This window comes from Arachis hypogaea, chromosome 3 (genome assembly GCF_003086295.3).
Source record: "Arachis hypogaea cultivar Tifrunner chromosome 3, arahy.Tifrunner.gnm2.J5K5, whole genome shotgun sequence".
Taxonomy (NCBI): domain Eukaryota; kingdom Viridiplantae; phylum Streptophyta; class Magnoliopsida; order Fabales; family Fabaceae; genus Arachis; species Arachis hypogaea.
Genome location: NC_092038.1, coordinates 42,742,802 through 42,761,546, shown reverse-complemented (window position 1 = coordinate 42,761,546; position 18,745 = coordinate 42,742,802). Strand labels below are relative to the sequence as shown.

The 18,745-nt window shown below is 31.4% G+C and overlaps 2 protein-coding genes across 2 annotated transcripts; both read left to right on the top strand.

The window, feature by feature from the left end:
- The first annotated feature begins 6,905 nt into the window (after positions 1–6,905).
- LOC112790401 (probable Ufm1-specific protease) lies at positions 6,906–12,465 on the top strand. Its single transcript, XM_072232890.1, has 13 exons — positions 6,906–7,394; positions 7,508–7,852; positions 8,345–8,610; positions 8,795–8,882; positions 8,987–9,162; positions 9,838–9,928; positions 10,132–10,254; positions 10,416–10,463; positions 10,537–10,613; positions 10,873–10,961; positions 11,254–11,365; positions 11,625–11,727; positions 11,907–12,465. Exons 1-13 carry the CDS (start codon positions 7,223–7,225, stop codon positions 12,134–12,136), a joined length of 1,920 nt encoding a protein of 639 aa, XP_072088991.1. The 5' UTR covers positions 6,906–7,222; the 3' UTR covers positions 12,137–12,465.
- A 749-nt stretch (positions 12,466–13,214) lies between these two features.
- On the top strand, positions 13,215–18,727 carry LOC112790399 (uncharacterized). The gene is made up of 11 exons (XM_025832784.3): positions 13,215–13,635; positions 14,849–15,065; positions 15,414–15,506; positions 15,580–15,681; positions 15,756–15,923; positions 16,058–16,146; positions 16,638–16,759; positions 16,872–17,053; positions 17,278–17,562; positions 17,746–17,893; positions 18,084–18,727. The coding sequence occupies exons 1-11, from the start codon at positions 13,385–13,387 to the stop codon at positions 18,455–18,457; spliced, it is 2,031 nt and encodes a 676-aa protein (XP_025688569.1). The 5' UTR covers positions 13,215–13,384; the 3' UTR covers positions 18,458–18,727.
- Positions 18,728–18,745: the final 18 nt, after the last annotated feature.

Sequence of the window (18,745 nt, the reverse complement as noted above, 5' to 3'; positions counted from 1 at the left end):
ATTATTATTATTATTATTACGGTTACGGCGTTACTTTTTCTGTATTCAAATACAATAATATTTGAAAGATAAAATAAATTAAATAAAATAATTTAAATTTACGTTAATTAATAAAATAAATTTAAACTTTCTTTTTCTCTTTATCATTACCATAAATAATACCGGCACTAGCTTAATTAAAATGATGTAATAAAAAATCATAGATTTATTTTTTCTTTAAATGTTATCTTTCCTTCAATTTTTGTGTCAACATCTTATCATTTAACGTGGTATCCTAGATTTACTTTTGCCTTTGATTTTGTTATATATATATATATATATATATATAATGGTGACGTATACAAAATACAGTGCTATGAATCTTGATGTATTTAGTTTTAAATGTCTGAAATTACGTTGACAGTGCCTACATTAAAGGCGACTCAAAATTTATTTTCTAATGTAAGACAGTTGAGCTAAACTTTTTTTTTTAATAATTATTGAATCCGTGATCAAGGAAACATTGTATTTGAATATATTAATTTCTGAGTATATTTGAAACAATTTTTTACGTAAATGTTATAGTATTATGTACCAAAAAATACTTAAACTGAGATAAAAAAGACTAAAAATACCCAAAATATAATCATATTATATTTATTAAATGAATAAATATAAAAAATTAATTTTTAATTAGCTACTATTACCTAATTTTTATCATAAAATTATTTTTTTAACCCTCATGTTTTTAGAGGGTTTGAGATTTAGAATTAAAATTTAAAATAAAAAATAATTTTAAAAAATTAATTGAAGCAATTTAATTTCCTAATTGTACTCATTATTATATATATACTTAAAGAAATGAAAATATGCATGAGAAGAAGCAAACAATAATATAATGGTGTATTGGTGTGGTACACTAACTAAACTAACTAAAAATTGATGAGACAAAAGCATATGAAATAATGAATGAAATCCGTGATAATGAGTATAAGGGAAGGAACTGAAAATTTGCCTCACTTTGAGTTTGACAAATGATGTTTGTGATTTAATTAATTATGGCCATCCATCCCCACTATTCTCCATGCTTTCCAACAACTAGCACATAACCTATAAGAATCAAGGAACCCTACCATTTTTTCAATTTTAAAACTTGTTTAGGCTGTGTTTAATTAAATATTATTTTTATTTTTTCTCTTCATACCTACTAAATTCGGTTCAATTCGTTTAATCAGTGTAACGTTTTTGGTTGAATTATTTTTTTCGCATACGACTTAGTCCAATAAAAATAACCTTCATCTTATCTAATCAGGTGCGTCGAGTCAATCACCATTAAATTGAGTCTGTTAAATCGATTTTTTATTTGATTTAAAGAGCAAGTTAAATGCTATACTACTTCAAAAGTCATAACCAATTCAACATGACATAACTACCTTTAAAATGAAAAAAGTAACTGTCTATAAAACATTAGAAGAAATACACTTTATTAATGATCAAGTTATTACCCTTTGTCATAAATATCTACACACTTTAAGTATTTATCATCTAATATTCTAATGTACACTAATTCTATTAAAATTGTTACTAACTTAAATATTAGAAAGTTGCTTGTAAATACCATAAATCATATACATATTGAACCATATATATTAGTAAAACTTCGGTATAACTGTCACTGTGTCACACGAGTATATTTTGGATAGAGTCTATACGTGCACAATATTTTTGGAGCTAAAAAATCTAAAGGGTTATAAAATTATAAATTTGATCATCTATAAAAAGAGAAATATCCCAAATAAAAGGAGACATAAAAAAGAACAGTGATAAAAGACTAATAGCAAAAGAATCTTAAAAGATTCCATTCTTATTAAAAAATTCTACTGACTTAATCGTTTAAATATTTTTAGTAGAATCTCCTGACGTTTAGATACCTATAAAAAGAGAAAAGGATCTCAGAATACATGTAATTTGTGGGATTAATTTAAAAATTCAATCAATTAATTTATCTTGTGAAAATGTAATAAATTTTTTGTTAAAATTTCTAAAATTTAAACTATGATAATATAAAGAGTTGAGCATGCCTACTCCTATCACTTGGACCCATACAATATTGATATTTCATTTGTTTTTTCTAAGGCTTAGTGGCATAAACAAACATATCACAAGCAAAATAATATCAATTAAAATAGTAAGAAAAAAAAAAATAGTGACAAACTCACATGCTTTTGACCTTTTGGGTCTAAAATATAAGGCTTGGTAGGTCCAAAATATATCCTCTCTTTCTCATGCACTTAACATAATTCTAAGATTCTATTTGCTAATATTAAATCTTCCGAACCGCAAACTTCGCCGGAATTTTAATGCAACACCCCAAAAGAACCATATATTCCATCATTACATGGCAAAATCACAACCTCTATTCTTTGTTTCTTTCACAAGAAATTTATTAAATAATACAATATATTTGGATTTCACACTTTGTGTGCAAACTTTGATATAAGATCTATCAAATGTATATGAATGAATTATGGAAATCGTGTTTGTGGGGTTCTTTTTGTTTCACTCTAATTAACAATGTGCTTTGTCCTTGTCGTTGGACCTTGTTGTCAACTTGTCATGCATTTATTCGGAAAAATAAATTAGGTTAGTATTTAATTAATTAATATATAAGGATAAAAATATGTTAAAAAATAAAAAAAATAAGGAAGGAACTCGAAGAAAAAAATTATACATGATTATTAATTAATTACATCTTATTTTTATTTTATTTATGACTTTGTGAAAACTCTATCATTGTTTTTTTTTGTATTGTTTAAAGATGTTTATAATAAAAAATAATCATTTTTATTTTATATTTTTGAATTTGTAAATGTTTCATAAATTTAAATTTAAAATTTAAGATAGTAGATATTCTATTTTTCCTAAAATTTATTTTCTCATAAAAAAATATTTTAGGAGAAACAACTTTGTCCAATAAGAGAATCCACATCTAATCTCCAAGAAAAAATTGTACTTAAAAAATGGAGAATAAATGAATTTGTGTGAAGATTAAATTAATTAAACCCCTTCAATTTAGGATATTGACATGTCACCAATGATCTCCACTTTAATAAACAGTAGCAGTGTGTGAGTACAAGTGTACAACTTGGAAAAGAATTTAATTAGTGTTTTTAAAATTTTAATTAAAAAAATACATATATAAATTCCAAATAATTGGGTTTAAATCACACTTTATCTAAAAGTTATTTAATTTTGGGACAAAAACAACGTGGAGGTCTTTGTTAAGCAGTGAAGGTGGGGTTCAAATAAAAGCACAGCCATGTTAGTTGGGTTCTGTTGAAGAAGAGAGGTGGTTAATTTAGGAGAGTGACTTTCACTAGTTTTCTTATTTTATTTTATTATTTATTAATAAAACACTCTACAACATAGAACTTTATGTTTAGTACATAAATCAAAAGTGACAAGACGTAACGACCTCTAAAAATAAAAATACGTATATAATATAATTAAAGAAAATTGTAACTTAGCCTTAAAAGAGAAATTAATCAAAGACAAAATAGAAATCGTATATATCACTCATAAAAAATAAACATAAATGACTAAGCAAGATAAAAAAAATAAAGTTTAATATATATATATATATATATATATATATATTATATAGATCAGAATTTTAAAATACAGATAATAAACTCTGAACTCGACTTTCAAAATTAAAACCGGCCAGAATATACATATTTATTTATTGTGACAAGTACTTGGCAACTCCAATTTATATACATACTTAAAAACACTACTTGATTCTCATTAATTAATATTATATATGCTTGTAGTATAGTCTATTTCTCATCAAACCCAATTTTTCTTTCTAGTGCACATGTTTCACATCAAAGCCTTCATTTTCCATCCCCTTAATTTGCTAATAATTCCATAAATTATTGCTTAATTAATGGGTTATTATAACTCAACTTTGTCCATAAATTGTATATTTATAATCAAATTACACCATTATAAAATGTATATTTGTATAGTAATTATTACTTTTGTATATCTTATTTAACTATGCAATATATAAGTTTTGTGTATATATGATGGTTTATCCCTCCTCTAAAATATTCCTTAAGAATGTTCATATTGTTTTAAATTGAAAAATTGGTGTATTGGACTAGAGCTTATGTGTTTTTTAAAATAGGGTAGGAATACACCAAGTTGTGAATTATGACAAAGACTACTACAACACTTAATTAAAATCAGAAAGTGATTAAGAGACTTAGCTTATATATATATTGTTCATTTACATGCTTAATATACATTTGAAACCAATATCATAAAATAAAATAAAATATTTTATCCTTAAAAGAATTATTTTTATCATTTTTTAGAATAAAATAACTGAGCTTATTCAGCTGGTTTTTAATTTATCAATTTTTTATTTTTCTAATTTTTTGCAACTAATTTTTTTATTTGAACAGGATTGATTAGGTAATTAATTTTTTTGTAAATGCGGTTGAATTGGCCAATTTGATCCAATTCTTAACAATGCTAATAAACACATTTGTTTTCTTCTTTTTTTTTTCAATATGATAAAATTGAAATTGGAAATTTTGAGGGTTTTAATTTTTAAATTTGAATAGGATAATGGTGAAAAAAAAAAGTGTCATTGGCATTGAGAATTGTAATCATATGAAGTGGAAGAGGAAGAATTTTGGAGGAAGGTTTTTGAAAGAAAGGGAATGAAGTTTGTGTAAGAGAAAAGAAAATAAAATGCATAAATGTTGAATTTTGTGTTGTTTTACTAAAATTCATGTGTTATTTTTTTATTAATTTTTGTGTTGTTTTCATAAAAAAATTTCCTTGTTTTATCAAATTTTCTATATTGTTATGAAAAAAAATTGTATTATTCTAAAAGAATTTTTGTGTTATTTTGTATTGAAAAAAATAAAAAGAAAAAAAACCTCTATATTTTTTGTCACTTGTTTAGAGACTTGATTAAAAATCATTTATACAACTAATTTTTTCATAAATGTATTTCCTTATGCTTGTGCCCTAATTAATATATATTTTAGGAAGTGTGCCTTGTTTATCATCTCATCCTCATACCGGTTTAAATAAAATCCAAGAAACATTGAAAAAGATTAATTATAGCATTTGGCTTATATTTATATATATAAGATATTAAATTATTAATATTAATTCCCCCCATTTCTTATAGCACTCCGTGACTTACTTTCAAATATGTCTATTGTTATTTTTAATTTATTAAAATCCACCCTCACCAACCCAATTGTTTTGCTGACATAATTAAATATAAAAAAATTTAATTTTTTTATTACTTCTTATATAGTTTTACCAAATTTATAATTAGGTCTTTATATTATTTTTTTCAATTGAGTCATTATATTACTTTTAATCTTATAATTAGGTTATTTTCATGTCAAAATTATTAAAATTAATAGAATTTTTTTCAATAAAAATTTGTGATCAAATATTTCATTTACAGAAAATATTTAGTTTATTCTAATATTTTTTATACTAAATAATTTAATTATAAAATTAAAAATAATATAAAAATTTAATTAAAAAATAAAAACTTAATTAAAAATTTAATAAAATTATAAAAACCAACAAAATAATTAAACCTAAAAAAAATTAACTATTTGTTTGTTAAAAGATGCATATCGGTCATCCGTTATTAATTATTAATTAATTAGATAACACTTCATTACTCTCTGGCACCAATTATATATGCATATGCTTGGCAATTGGCATTGTTGTTGTTAGTGATAAAGCTACTCTAAAATAAAGACAACCATAGCTATATGTGCACTTTTGTTTTAATTAACAATATTCATGATAGGATATACGAGCTAATTATCTTGATTATTAGAGCTGGCAAAAATTAAAGCATTGTTAATAACCAACATGTCATGGTTATGTAAATTTAGTTTCTTAATTGGGCATTCTTATTAAGTAGTAGTTAGTAGGAGAATTCTGAAGGCCTAAAATTAAATTAGATGAAGGTACGTATGCTAATGCACTACATATAAAAAAATTATCGACAAATTTAGTGACAGATTTTGTCTTATAGTTAGATTTTTATATACCGATTGATATTATCCGTTGATAAAAATTTCGTCGATAATATTGTACTGATAAATTTTTTTAATATCTGATTTATAAATTTAGCCAAAAACATAAAAAGAAAAATTAATGGAAGTAATGATGACGAGTAATTTCAACAAATAAAATTTATCGTTACAATCTGTCAGTAATAAATTATTTTTTTATTAGTGACGAGTGTTTTAAAACTACTTTAAAAAATATAAAACTAGAGTATTTTAAAATTGTTTTATGGATTTATTTAGATGTTATTGAAAAGGTAAAAATGTATAAAAAGAATTTCACTCTTATATCCTTAAAAATTTATAATATATTGTAGTTGCAAAGTAAACCTTCAAAATCAAAGATACCATGTGCTAATGATGTTATTATTTAGTAGCATTGATTTTAGCTCCATTTGGTTGATCACATATTATATATCAACACGTAACAATTTTTCCTAGTTATATCATGGGTAAGGTCTCTCTTTTGCTTTCTTCTTTCTTTTTTTTGCTTTATCAATCATCTTGGCAGCAATATTCATGATTTAAAAGTCAAAATATTATTATTTTTTTCAGTTGACCACAGTATTTTAGATAAAAAAACTAATCCATTTTACATTTGAGATTCATTTAATGAACTGTGACATGCACAAAATAGTAAGTCTTATCATTTTTATTTATTTATTGCTTGGAATGGGCCTAGATCCAAATTCTATGAAAAAAACGGAGGCCCAATTTAATATTGGCCCAAGGCGAGCACAAGACCAGAAACTAAACCGAAAAAAAAAACGTTTCTTAACATTTGTGTTTTGAACTGAGCAGACCAAATAGAGAGATAGATGCTAATGTGTTGATCAGAAACATTCACAATTAGAAGAACAGGGAATGGAACATCCTTTTTGTAAATATTTACAGAGAAGATAATAGATGTGTTGATTGTCTGACAGGTAAAAATTTAGAATTAGATGTTGGGTTCCACTTTTAGAATACTTCTCCAAATGAGATAGTAATTTTTTTGTCTAATGATGAATAAGGAGTAGCTTTGCCCCGTTTAATTTGTAACTAGGTCTCTCTTCTTTTGGTTTCTTTACCCCGTTTCTAAACCAAAAAAAAAAAAAAAGAGAGATACATGCTATTATTCCATGGCAGCTCACAGCAACCGCCGCGTGACGCTGCTATGCCGCCCAACCAAACACCTCAGCTCAGGATCCGACCCGAAAGCATACTGGCTCGTCGGATCCCCCTTCTTACCGCCGCTCACCGTCGCATCCCTCCTCCTCCGCCTCTCCTCCGATGATCTCCACAAAGAATCAGGTTTTCCTTCTCTCTCTCTCTCTCTCTCTCTCTCTCTCTCTCTCTCTCTCAATTTCAAATCTTAAATTCACTTCAACTTTTTCTCTGTCTCGCGTTTTGGAATTCGTAAACAGTGGAGCTTCGGACATTGATTCCTAAAGGCTTTGAAGTAATTGGAGCGCTTGCTTACGGAGCCGACGCCGACGCTCAAGCGGCAGTTTATGCTGCTCGCAGACTGAGGAAGCTTCTATACGGTGAAGAGGAAGGGGATAATCGACCGGTGATCGGAGCTGTCGCCGCCGGTTCCGGCGAGCTGAAATTTTTCGTGTCGGAGAGTGGAAAATCGAATAGCCTCGAAGAGGTTGATTCAGTTGTTGAAGAAGAACATTCGGAGAAGTATGTGTGGGAGAATGGTTGCTTGGTTCGTTGTGAGCTTCCGATCAAGTTGCCAGTATATTATCCTCTCAAGAATACGAGTGGTTAGTTTTATTCAATTTTTTGTTTCTTCTAATCTCTAAGTGTTCGTTTGGATTGGTGTTAATTTTGCTTTGCATGTTCTGCTGGGGTTGCATTTTGAAATTAACTTCAATCAATTTATTGTTTTTGCATTGTCATATAATGAAGCAATCTAGGGATTGGAAATTGGGGTTTGTGAGCTAGTACCGTTAATTGATAATACTTTGATGATGGAAGTTATAGAGCACAGGACTTATGAGATACAATGAAAACTTTAGCTCCAAGTAACTTAATTTGAGTTGCAAGATGCCTTACAACTAAGAACATATGTGTGCGTCCACATGTACGCGAGTAATAGAGAAATGTGAGCGGGGAAGAGTAGTGGATTATTTTGATTAGGTAAAGTCAGTTTTGATATAAAGGAAGAAATTGAGTATGTCTTAGTAGTGTGGCATTCCTAAGTTTTCTATATGATAGATGCATGCTTAACTAGTTTCTAAATGCAAATTTCTCAGATGTTGAGAAAGCATTTGTGAGGGCAATTGAGGCTGTTGTTGCTAAGTTAAGAGATTCACAGGCTGTGTACATGTTAGAGGCATTAAACAAGACCTCTATGGATCTACCTGCACCCATTGTAATTCGTGGTGGGCATTTAGACTTTCGTGCAGACCTCTCCAACATCTGGCCTTTGGCTGAGGGTGGTGATAATTTTGATGTGAACTCTCTACCGTGTTCATACTTTTCTGTCATCAGTAAAGGATCGTCAGGATTTTCTGTGGAGGTAAAATTGTTGATTATGATATTCTTCATTTTAATTGTTTAATTGCTGCTGATGTTATATGATAGTATTTGTGATTTATTTTTAGTGGTTATTTATTTTTTTTGGCCTGCTACCATGAATCATGCGCATTGTGAATTATGAAATGACTTCAATCATCCATTTTGTGATATTTTCTTCTTCTTAGAATGCAGATACCATCCAAGTTAGTGTTCTCTTTAACAGCTTAGGGCCATCATCAGCGTCTGCTGTGCCTGTTGCAGAGTACATTCCAGGTCAGGAATCAGGAGTTAGGGTCAAATTGATGTCCTATATCCTATATGTTAGCATGATTTTTTTTTCAGTATTTTTTTAACTGAAGTTGAATTATTACCTTCAGCCCAGGATGAAGCCAGGCTCCTTGTTGTGGATATTAAACTAGATGTACTCTGCTATGCTTCTAAGAAGCTCCCCTTGAGGCATGCAGTTTCAAGATTAATCATCCCTGGTTTAGCTGATCAGTTAAATGCATTGCAGAATTCAATGTTGCCTAACCTTTTGGGACAACACCCTCAGGTGAGGCAATGCATTCATATAGGCAGCTTGGTTTTTCATTCCACCTTGAGTCTAAACATTTCGCAAGAACATATTCCTATGGTTAATGGATATAGAGGTACATATTCATTTTTCTGTCCTGTATGATGCACCAGGATTATGTGTAATTGTGCTTGTCTGACTTTTTCATAAGATTTCATTAGAAATTGGTTTTATTGTTTTGGAATGGTTTATGAGCTCTAAATAAGGTCATGACAATGATTAATGGGTTACTGGATTCTCATTTATTTATGAGTGATGATTCCCCACCCAGTGGGATAAGGTTTTGTTATTGTTGTTGTTTGTATGAGTGATGACAGCATTAGTAATTTCATATTTGGATATATATGTATCAGTGCTAAGAGATACCAATGTGTCTGAAATTTCCCAACAGATATTATGTTATAGTAGATCAAGATATGATTTAAAAAATCAGATCTTCTTCTGCAAATGCTTGTCTGTGCTAGTGGGATATTTCAGATGCAATTTATGAAAGAATATTGATTTTACTTTTGTGGATAATATGTCAACATAATTTCTGTTTTTCTTTTTATAGTTATCTATTTTGCTAATTTTTATACTTCAAAATTTTATTTTCACGTGTATTTAATACATACTTTTCCTTTTTATTGACTAATAAGTTTTTTGAATTGTCAGATAAAACCTTATCACTTCAGTCCTCCTCATGTTCTGCATCCAATTACTGTTTTCTATGAACTGAGTTTCGGGGAGACAGAAATGAAGCAAGGTATGCTTCTGTAATGTGAAATGGATAGGATATTTCTTTTAACATTTACCTGTCTCTTTTAGAAAATACTATCACAAGGCTATTTTGCCTGCTGTTGTTAAGTTTCATAGAAGAATTTACGTATTCTATCTCCAGACTTTTCCTGTTCATCGTTATGATCTTATCATGCATCTCTGTTATATGAAATATTTTGCTCTCTGCAGTTGAAGTTAGGAGATCCTTACACACAAGGTTGGGATTACCTTTTGATCGACCCCTTCTGAGAATCGCTAACGCCTTGGATTTTTCAAAATTGAAAAATGGTGGTCTTGGCTCTCAACAAAAGGGTAATAAGTAGATCTAATTTATTTATTTATTTTTTAATGCTTTATAGGTACTGAGAATTATGATTGCATCTGCATTTCCATTGTTTATTTTTTAGTAATAACTCCGATACTTTCCTCTGTTTTATGCCTTCAGTTACTTAATATTCTTTTCGTAATATTAGGTTCAACTTTACTCAGGGATGTACACATTGGGATTCCAAACAGTGGGGGTAAGTGCTATTTTGCTCTGTGTCTCAATGTAATTTTTCTCTGACTCATCTGAAAATGTTATGGTTTATGCAGTTTCTGGGGGAAGTGTTTCTCTTGTTCAAGGTTCCTATGAATACTTTCATTATCTTCAGGATGGTTTTAATGATTCGGTAATTTCCATCTTTCTGCTCCCCAATGGTTTTGAAATTACATGTCTTCTTTTTCATGTTGGCCTTTATTGCAATGACATAAACAAATACACTCCATTTGTAATTACTGAGTCACTGGTTTTAAATTATCAGACAAAGATAATTTGGTTTTATGCAGTTGCAAATCACATCTTGAAATTGAATATAATTAAAGCAAAATGGCTCTTAACTCTATTTCTTTGTAGTATCACAAATTAAATCGCTTACTTTGATTTTATAGGGATGGGGTTGTGCTTATCGCTCTCTCCAGACTATCATTTCATGGTTCAGACTCCAAAACTACTCATCTATAGAGGTTCCTTCTCATAGGTATTTTCAGTTTGCCTCATCTTAAGGATGGATTTTGTTACTAGGGGATAGGTCATTTCATTTTAATATTTCTTAGAAGTAATTTAATCTTAGCTTATTTCCGTATTTTCTCTTCAGGTTTAAAATTATACTGCACTTTATTTTTTTCGGTTTGATGTAGTAGTAAATATATATCATTGAAGAGGTTTATAAATCCACTAATCCAGCCAAAATTCATTCATATCGCATAAAAATCTTGGCATGTCATACTTGTGCGAATGATTCAGACTGACAAAAATGCAACCTTTCTCAGAGAAATACAGCAGTCACTTGTGGAGATTGGTGATAAAGATCCTTCTTTCGTTGGGACACGTGATTGGATTGGTGCCATTGAGTTGAGCTTTGTTTTGGACAAACTTCTTGGCGTAAGTATTCTCCTTATTACAGTATTTGTTAACATTAACCTTTAGGTTAATTAAATGCTAATTGATTAAACGTTAACCTTTGGTTTTTCTGTTCCAACTGGACAACATATGCTGAGCCCTATGCAAAGAAGGCTATCTAGATACTTGATCTAATCTGAACAGAGTGCAAACCTTTTTTTTTGTTTCCTCTTTCTAAATCACCTATTTGAGTTCTAGATAAATGATTTGACTTGACTGGGTTGTTTTCTTTCTGAAATAGGTCACATGCAAAGTGATCAACGTTAGATCCGGAGCTGAGCTTCCAGAAAAATGTCGAGAGCTAGCATTGCACTTTGAGACCCAAGGAACACCAATTATGATTGGTTAGTCAATAATATACTTTTATACTGCCATCTGTCATTCATCTACAACATTTCCCAAAATGATTGGCTTAAATTCCAAAGTATATATTTTCAGTTGCATATTAGCTTCAATGATTTGTCTTTTGCGCTCTGATATTTTCAGAATGAGTTGCTCTTAACCCTCTGGCATCTAAATGCAGGTGGTGGTGTACTTGCATATACACTCTTGGGAGTGGATTACAATGAAGCAAGTGGAGATTGTGCGTTTTTAATACTCGATCCACACTATACAGGCACAGATGATCTGAAAAAGATCGTTAATGGTGGATGGTGTGGGTGGAAGAAAGCTGTCGATAGCAAAGGAAAGAATTTCTTCTTGCATGATAAGTTTTATAATCTCCTTCTACCACAGAGGCCCAACATGGTTTGATAGGATCATTTTCATGGAGGGTAACAGTTCCTAGTTTGTACCAATTTTTTTGCAATGGAATGGTAGTTTTTCATGGTTGGAATTTGATAGTTCAATTAATTAGTTGACTCACTTTTGGGTTGGTGTTTGTAACTGGCATTCTGCGACTGAAGTCTATTATATAGGATTTACCGCTGTTATCTATTTGAGTTACTTGGACAAGTAAATGTTGCGAGCAAAGGGTATTCCAAGATAATTAGAGTATTATTTTATCATTTTATTAACTTTTTTACTTTAGAGGAATTTGATCCTCCAACTATAATAGTTATAATAGTTAATTTTTGTAATAATGATTCTTTTAAAGTTTTGTAGTTTAATATATTAGTGCTTTGACTGCGTTCGATAAGAATTAAGTTGACTAATAAAAAAGGGTTACTGTGAAAATTTCTAACCAGCTGAGGGTTTTGACTATGGAAATATTAGTTTATAGTATAAAGGTTGTTTTTAGGTTATATTTATTGTTCCTTTTTATTTTTATCAAACATTAAATTATTTAATACTTTAAAAGATCAAAGATATTTTGTCAAATATTTTTGTGTTAGAAATTGATCTGTTAAAAATAAAAATTAGCAGGAATCAATTTGGATTATTATTATTATTATTATTATTATTATTATTATTATTATTATTATTATGCACAAAAAGTGAATTTATTATACGCCATCATTTTATCTGAAATTTCTTAATTTTACATAGAAATGAAAGTGTTTGAACTTTTTCTTAGAATAAATGAAGTTAATAGCTTAATAAGTGTGGTGTTCAGTAATAAAGATTTAGAATAATAAGTAGAGAATGGATATTATAATGTTTATCTTAATAATATTATTTTTTTAAATCTTATAAATGTATTAACCTACAACGTAATAAAATTATGTGTGAATTAAAATTATTAAAAATAAGATTAACATTTTCATTTTATGCAGGGAAAATGCAAGTTAGTTTGTTCCTTATATATATTTTTTAAGTCAAAATAATTTTTTTCATATAAAAAATATGAGCTAAACCATATTTATTATTATTTACAAAACTGTTTTTGTTTGGTTAAAATTTGGTGAGAAAATAAGGATAATGAAGTAGGAAATATCTTTCTCCCAAAAGTTCATTAGCAACGAAAAAGGTAAAACCGAAGAAAACGCGAAACCTAACAGAAAGAAGAGAAGACCGTGGTCGTTGTCAACAGAAAGTAGAGAAAAGAGTTCTGAGTGAAGCATGAAAATGGCGGAACAAATCGAAGCAAAGGTCGCAGCAGCACCACCACCACCAACAACAACAACGGAAGCTGCAGAGATTCCTTCTAGCTCCAATTCCAAGGGTCTTAACCCTACCAAGCTCGTTGTTCTCGCTGACCTCAACGATCCTCCTGAAGCCGCCGACGACGACGACCCCCTCCCTCTCCCCCTCCACCATAATCTCCCTCCTCCTCCACCGCCACCACCGCTTCCGCCGCCTCCAATCACCAGGTTTCCTTTCTTCTTCAATTTCTGTTACTTAAGTGTCATGTTTCTTGTGGCTTTCCCAGTCTACCGAACGAAACGGATAATCTTCGAATTCTTTGTAATTAATTTAAAACTAGCTGTTTCTTCGGAGTATGTAGGGTTTTCCGTTTTCTTCATTCCGTTGTAGCGTTGAGTTGTTTGTTTCTGAGCTTGTAGTGTGGGGGAACCAGAGCTCTCAGTTATGACTTCTGAGTTATGAGTGCCACTTAGCAAGGTTGTCAAATTCGCAGGTCTAAGTAAACTTGTGGAGCTCACCTAAACTCGACTCATAGACTGGCTCGAGTTTAACTGCTATTCTTCTTAACAAAGAATATATATAATACATAAGATATATATATATATATATATTTACTCAAATCTAGACTTTCAAAATTAACAATTTTAACCACAAAACACATAATAAACTAAAATAGTAATAGGAGTTATAATAAGTACTTTAGTAGATTCAAATCATCAATAATTATGCAATAAGTACTTATAATTAAGCATTATAGGACTCTAAGCCCCAACATAGAACACATACAAATACAATCAATGCATCACATAGTAGATAACATAAATGAAATACGACAATCAACAATTAAACAATCAAGATCGACCTGCAATATTAATTCCATTGTCTATCGGTTGGAGGCAGAGTAAATGAGATGAGTGGAAGTGTGGGTGGAAACGGTGCAGAGAAGAGTGGGTATGAGTCGATGAGTGAGTAGTGAAGGTTAGGGTGGTTCTGATTTAGTGTTTTTTCTTAAGGCGAATCGGCACCGTTTTTGACCTAAAACAGGGCAAAATTTAAACTTGCAAACTTGTTCCTAGACTGGTGAGTTTGAGTGAGTCTATTCAAGTGAAGCCAAGTCAACTCGATTCTACTACCTAAAAACTGTATGAGTTTACGAGTTAACTCGCGAGTTTGACAATAACGTAGGGAATTGGCTAACAAGTGAAAGTGCCCTAAGGCACTTTGTTACAGGTATTAAAAGAGTAACTTGTGATGTTTTTAATGCATTTAATAAATTGTAAATATAAAAGACTAAATTATATTATGAAAATTTCCCCCATTCAGAAGTTAGAACAGAAGAAGCAATGGAACCTAGTGCTGCAAAATGGAAAAACACATCCTTTTTAGTAATGCTAAATGTGTTTCTGTCATATGTCGTGATTTTTTGTAATGAATCTCTAGGTTGGCAAATGATGAAAACAGCCAAGACAAGAGTTTGTTGTCCAAAGAAAATGATACAGTTGAAGGTGAAGGTAAAAAGTTGAACAAATTGGGGAAATCTCGCTCCAGACTTAGCAAGACAGATTCTTCTCTTGACTGTGGAGCTGATGCAGATGGTGATCAACATGTTCAGGGGGCTACTTCCTCTCGGGAGGAAAAAGTTAGCAGCATGAAAACTGTGAGTTTGCTTTGGAATAGTAAAAAATTATCACCTCTTCATGTAAATTATCCTGCTTCTAAAATCACAAATTGATTTTCATTTGCACGAGGAAAACGCCTTTATATATTGGCTTTGTTAGTTACTTATCCTTGCTGCTGATAAGTTCTCTCTCTCTCTCTCTCTCTCTCTCTCTCTCTCTCTGGGAGTAAAGTTGAAGGCTGATACCCAAAACTGTAGTCTTTACATAGTAGCTTTAAATAGTAGCACTTTATTACTTTATTGATAAAAATGTTATGGTGTTTATTCTTATCGTTCTTGTTGATTTTGTTTCATTACTTAGAAACCATACCATATTCACGCTTGTAGGGCTTGGTTCATGTTGCAAGAAAGATGCCCAAGAATGCTCATGCTCATTTTATTCTTGGCTTGATGTACCAAAGATTAAGCCAACCTCAAAAGGTAGTGCCTTAAGATTCATCCTTTATAATTTGACACATAGTTTTTTCTCGTTGGGTTATTAAAATTTCTTCAGGCTATATTAGCTTATGAGAAGGCTGCCGAGATCTTACTCAAGCCTGAGGCTGAGATTGACAGGCCAGAGTTGCTTTCGTTAGTTCAGATTCATCACGCACAGGTAGAGTAATCTTAATTTGATAAATTAATGATTCAAATCTTTCTGTCCATTGACATGATTTATAATCCTTATAGTGCCTGATACTAGAAAGTTCATCAGAAAATAGTTCAGATAAAGAACTTGAACCTCATGAACTTGAAGAAGTTCTCTCTAAACTCAAAGAGTCAATGCAGTCAGATATCAGACAGGCAGCTTTATGGAATACACTAGGTTTTATTCTTCTTAAGAGTGGCCGTGTGCAGGTATGAATACCTTGGTTTCTATCTAAATGTTTTAATATTCTCTAGGCACATATGATATTTCAGTTTCATCTTCAGTACCTCTTAACCTGATACCACTAACTCTGCTCTATGCATAAACCATTGCGCTGGTGTAGAGTGCTATCACAGTTTTGTCATCATTGTTGGCCATTGCACCGGAGAACTATGATTGCTTGGGGAACCTTGGGATAGCTTATCTTCAAAGGTTAGTTTGAATGGTAATTAGCTCTTCTTCTTCAATCCTGAATCGATGTATTCTGATAGTGTCACTTTCCGGGGGGGAAAAAAAAAAGAAGCTTTATTTACTCTTATATGCGGAGGGGCTGATTCTAGGTTTTAAACCTTATTTGTTACTTTTCGAAAAAACAAAAAAGAAGCTTTTATTTACTCTTATATGCGGAGGGGCTTATTCTAGGTTTTAAACCTTATTTGTTTTTGAATGAGTAGTTTTAAGTGAGAAAATTTAGAAGAGGGAACTGCCACATCTTGACATCTATGCACTAGTGGCTGTTGCTTTCCTAATTGAGATCTTTTGTTGTGTTCTGGTGACACTCCAACATGCTTTTATCTTGAATATTGCATTGAATTATTTGGAAGTTAACAATACTTTTGTTACTTTAGTTGACAAATGGTTTACAAGTTTCTAATCCTTTCATATGTTATCTAAATACTGTCAATATCCATTTTGTTTTCCAGTGGGAATTTGGAATTATCTGCAAAATGTTTCCAGGAGCTCATCCTGAAGGATCAAAACCACCCTGCAGCTTTAGTAAATTATTCTTCCCTACTTTTGTGTAAACATGCTTCAGTCGTAGCAGGTAGTCTCTTCTGTGCACTAATTTTTGTGGATTTTGCACTGTTTTGCCATTTATGATCAAGTGGTTGAAGAAATTTATTTCTTACTGTTATTAATCGCAAAAAACTTTGTAGGTGCTGGTGCCAGTGCTGCTGAAGATGCTTTGGCAGATCGTGCTATGGCTATTCATGTTGCTAAGGAATGTTTGTTATCTGCAATTAAAGCGGATGGCAAATCAGCCCATATATGGGCAAATCTTGCAACTGCATTTTCTCTTAGTGGTGATCATCGAACATCCAGCAAGTGCTTGGAGAAGGTGCTAATGGTTCCTTGCTACAGTCATATATAGAATATAGTTGAGTCTATTCATTGGTTTTCTGGTCCTTGTTCTTAGGCTCTTAGCTAGTCTGTTTTCTCATAAAATGTCTGTTCCAGTTTGGCTTGTGTCAATGTCAATTTCCGCCTTATTATGTTTTGATGATAAACTTTTTGGGAAATTTTGCTAATTTTTCCATACTTTCGGTTGTCATTGCTTTGTAGGCAGCAAAACTGGAACCCAATTGCATGTCTACTCGATATGCTGTTGCTATCCATCGAATAAAGGAGGCAGAAAGATCTCAAGATCCTAGTGAACTGCTTTCATGCGCTGGAAACGAGATGGCTTCTATAATAAGGGATGGTGATTCATCACTGGTTGAGCTTCCAATAGCATGGGCTGGGCTTGCCTTGGTTCACAAATCTCAGCATGAGATAGCAGCCTCATATGATAGTGAACATCATGAGTTGATGGAAGTTGAAGAGCGCACTGTTAGCAGTTTAAAGCAGGTAGTTTATTGCTTTATTTTAGTTTCCGAATTCCATTTCCAGGATGAGGTGCAGTTGTCACACAGGAGATGATGTTTGCAAAGATTACTCAAAATGTCATAATAATTCAATGTCTTTATATGTTTTGATGGATATAATATATTTTTCTTACATTATGTTGGGGTGTCATGCTTTTCCAACCAGGCTATAGCAGAAGATCCAGATGACCCTGTGCAGTGGATTCAACTTGGCCTCCATAGTCTTTGCGCTCGGCAATTCAAAACATCACAGAAGTACCTCAAAGCTGCTGTTGCCTGTGACAAGGACTGCAGCTATGCTTGGTCTAACCTAGGTATTCTCTCTCACTCTCTTACCAGAAATTTTTGCATCTAGATAGAATGACATACCAAAAAGTGACGCCAACGAATAAAAGGAAATAGAGGGAGCTCTTTATACCTTTTGGTGTAGCCAACTGTCTCTTTCCATCAAAGAACTATTATCCTTTTATCATTTGTTCTTATTGGTCAAACTTCCATGTATAGGTGTTTCCCTTCAACTATCAGAGGAACGGTTACATGCTGAAGAAGTATATAAGAAAGCTTTGTCTTTAGCAACTACCGAACAAGCACATGCGATATTATCCAACTTGGGGATTCTCTACCGCTATCAAAGACAATATCAACGAGCTAAGGCTATGTTTTCAAAGTCACTTGAACTTCAACCTGGATATGCCCCTGCATTCAACAACCTGGGTCTTGTGTTTGTAGCTGAGAGTCTTTTGGAAGAAGCCAAGTATTGTTTTGAAAAAGCCCTTCAATCAGACCCTTTGCTTGATGCAGCCAAGTCCAACTTGGTTAAGGTGATTTCCATGTCAAACTTGTGTAGAGACCTCTCTTCATGCCACGTTAAAGAATGATATGTACCATTTGAGGAAAAAAAATGAGCAATTGAGTATAGTGTGCTTCTTGCTCACCCCCAAGTATGTAATTATATATAGTCACTTAATTGAGTGCAATAATTGGCGCAAAGCAACTTAGGATGGTCAAAAAAGGGGAAAAGAAAGATACGACAGAAAACATATCATTTCTCATCATTATGAGCTCAAATGTTAAGCCTTGAGAGGAGAAATATTGAGTTTGTAATTGTATTATTTATAAATTGAATGGATCGTGAGCCTTAATGTAAATAGTAGAGTTAATATTTA

What these genes read in the sequence shown, in the direction of transcription:
- LOC112790401 (XM_072232890.1), top strand. Translation starts at nt 7,223, where the DNA reads ATGGCAGCTCACAGCAACCGCCGCGTGACGCTGCTATGCCGCCCAACC. An exon ending in CGTCAGGATTTTCTGTGGAG is followed by an intron (nt 8,611 to 8,794) that starts GTAAAATTGTTG and finishes TCTTCTTCTTAG; the next exon opens with AATGCAGATACCATCCAAGT. An exon ending in AGGATGGTTTTAATGATTCG is followed by an intron (nt 10,614 to 10,872) that starts GTAATTTCCATC and finishes TTGATTTTATAG; the next exon opens with GGATGGGGTTGTGCTTATCG.
- LOC112790399 (XM_025832784.3), top strand. Translation starts at nt 13,385, where the DNA reads ATGAAAATGGCGGAACAAATCGAAGCAAAGGTCGCAGCAGCACCACCA. An exon ending in ACATGCTTCAGTCGTAGCAG is followed by an intron (nt 16,760 to 16,871) that starts GTAGTCTCTTCT and finishes AAAACTTTGTAG; the next exon opens with GTGCTGGTGCCAGTGCTGCT. An exon ending in CTATGCTTGGTCTAACCTAG is followed by an intron (nt 17,894 to 18,083) that starts GTATTCTCTCTC and finishes TTCCATGTATAG; the next exon opens with GTGTTTCCCTTCAACTATCA.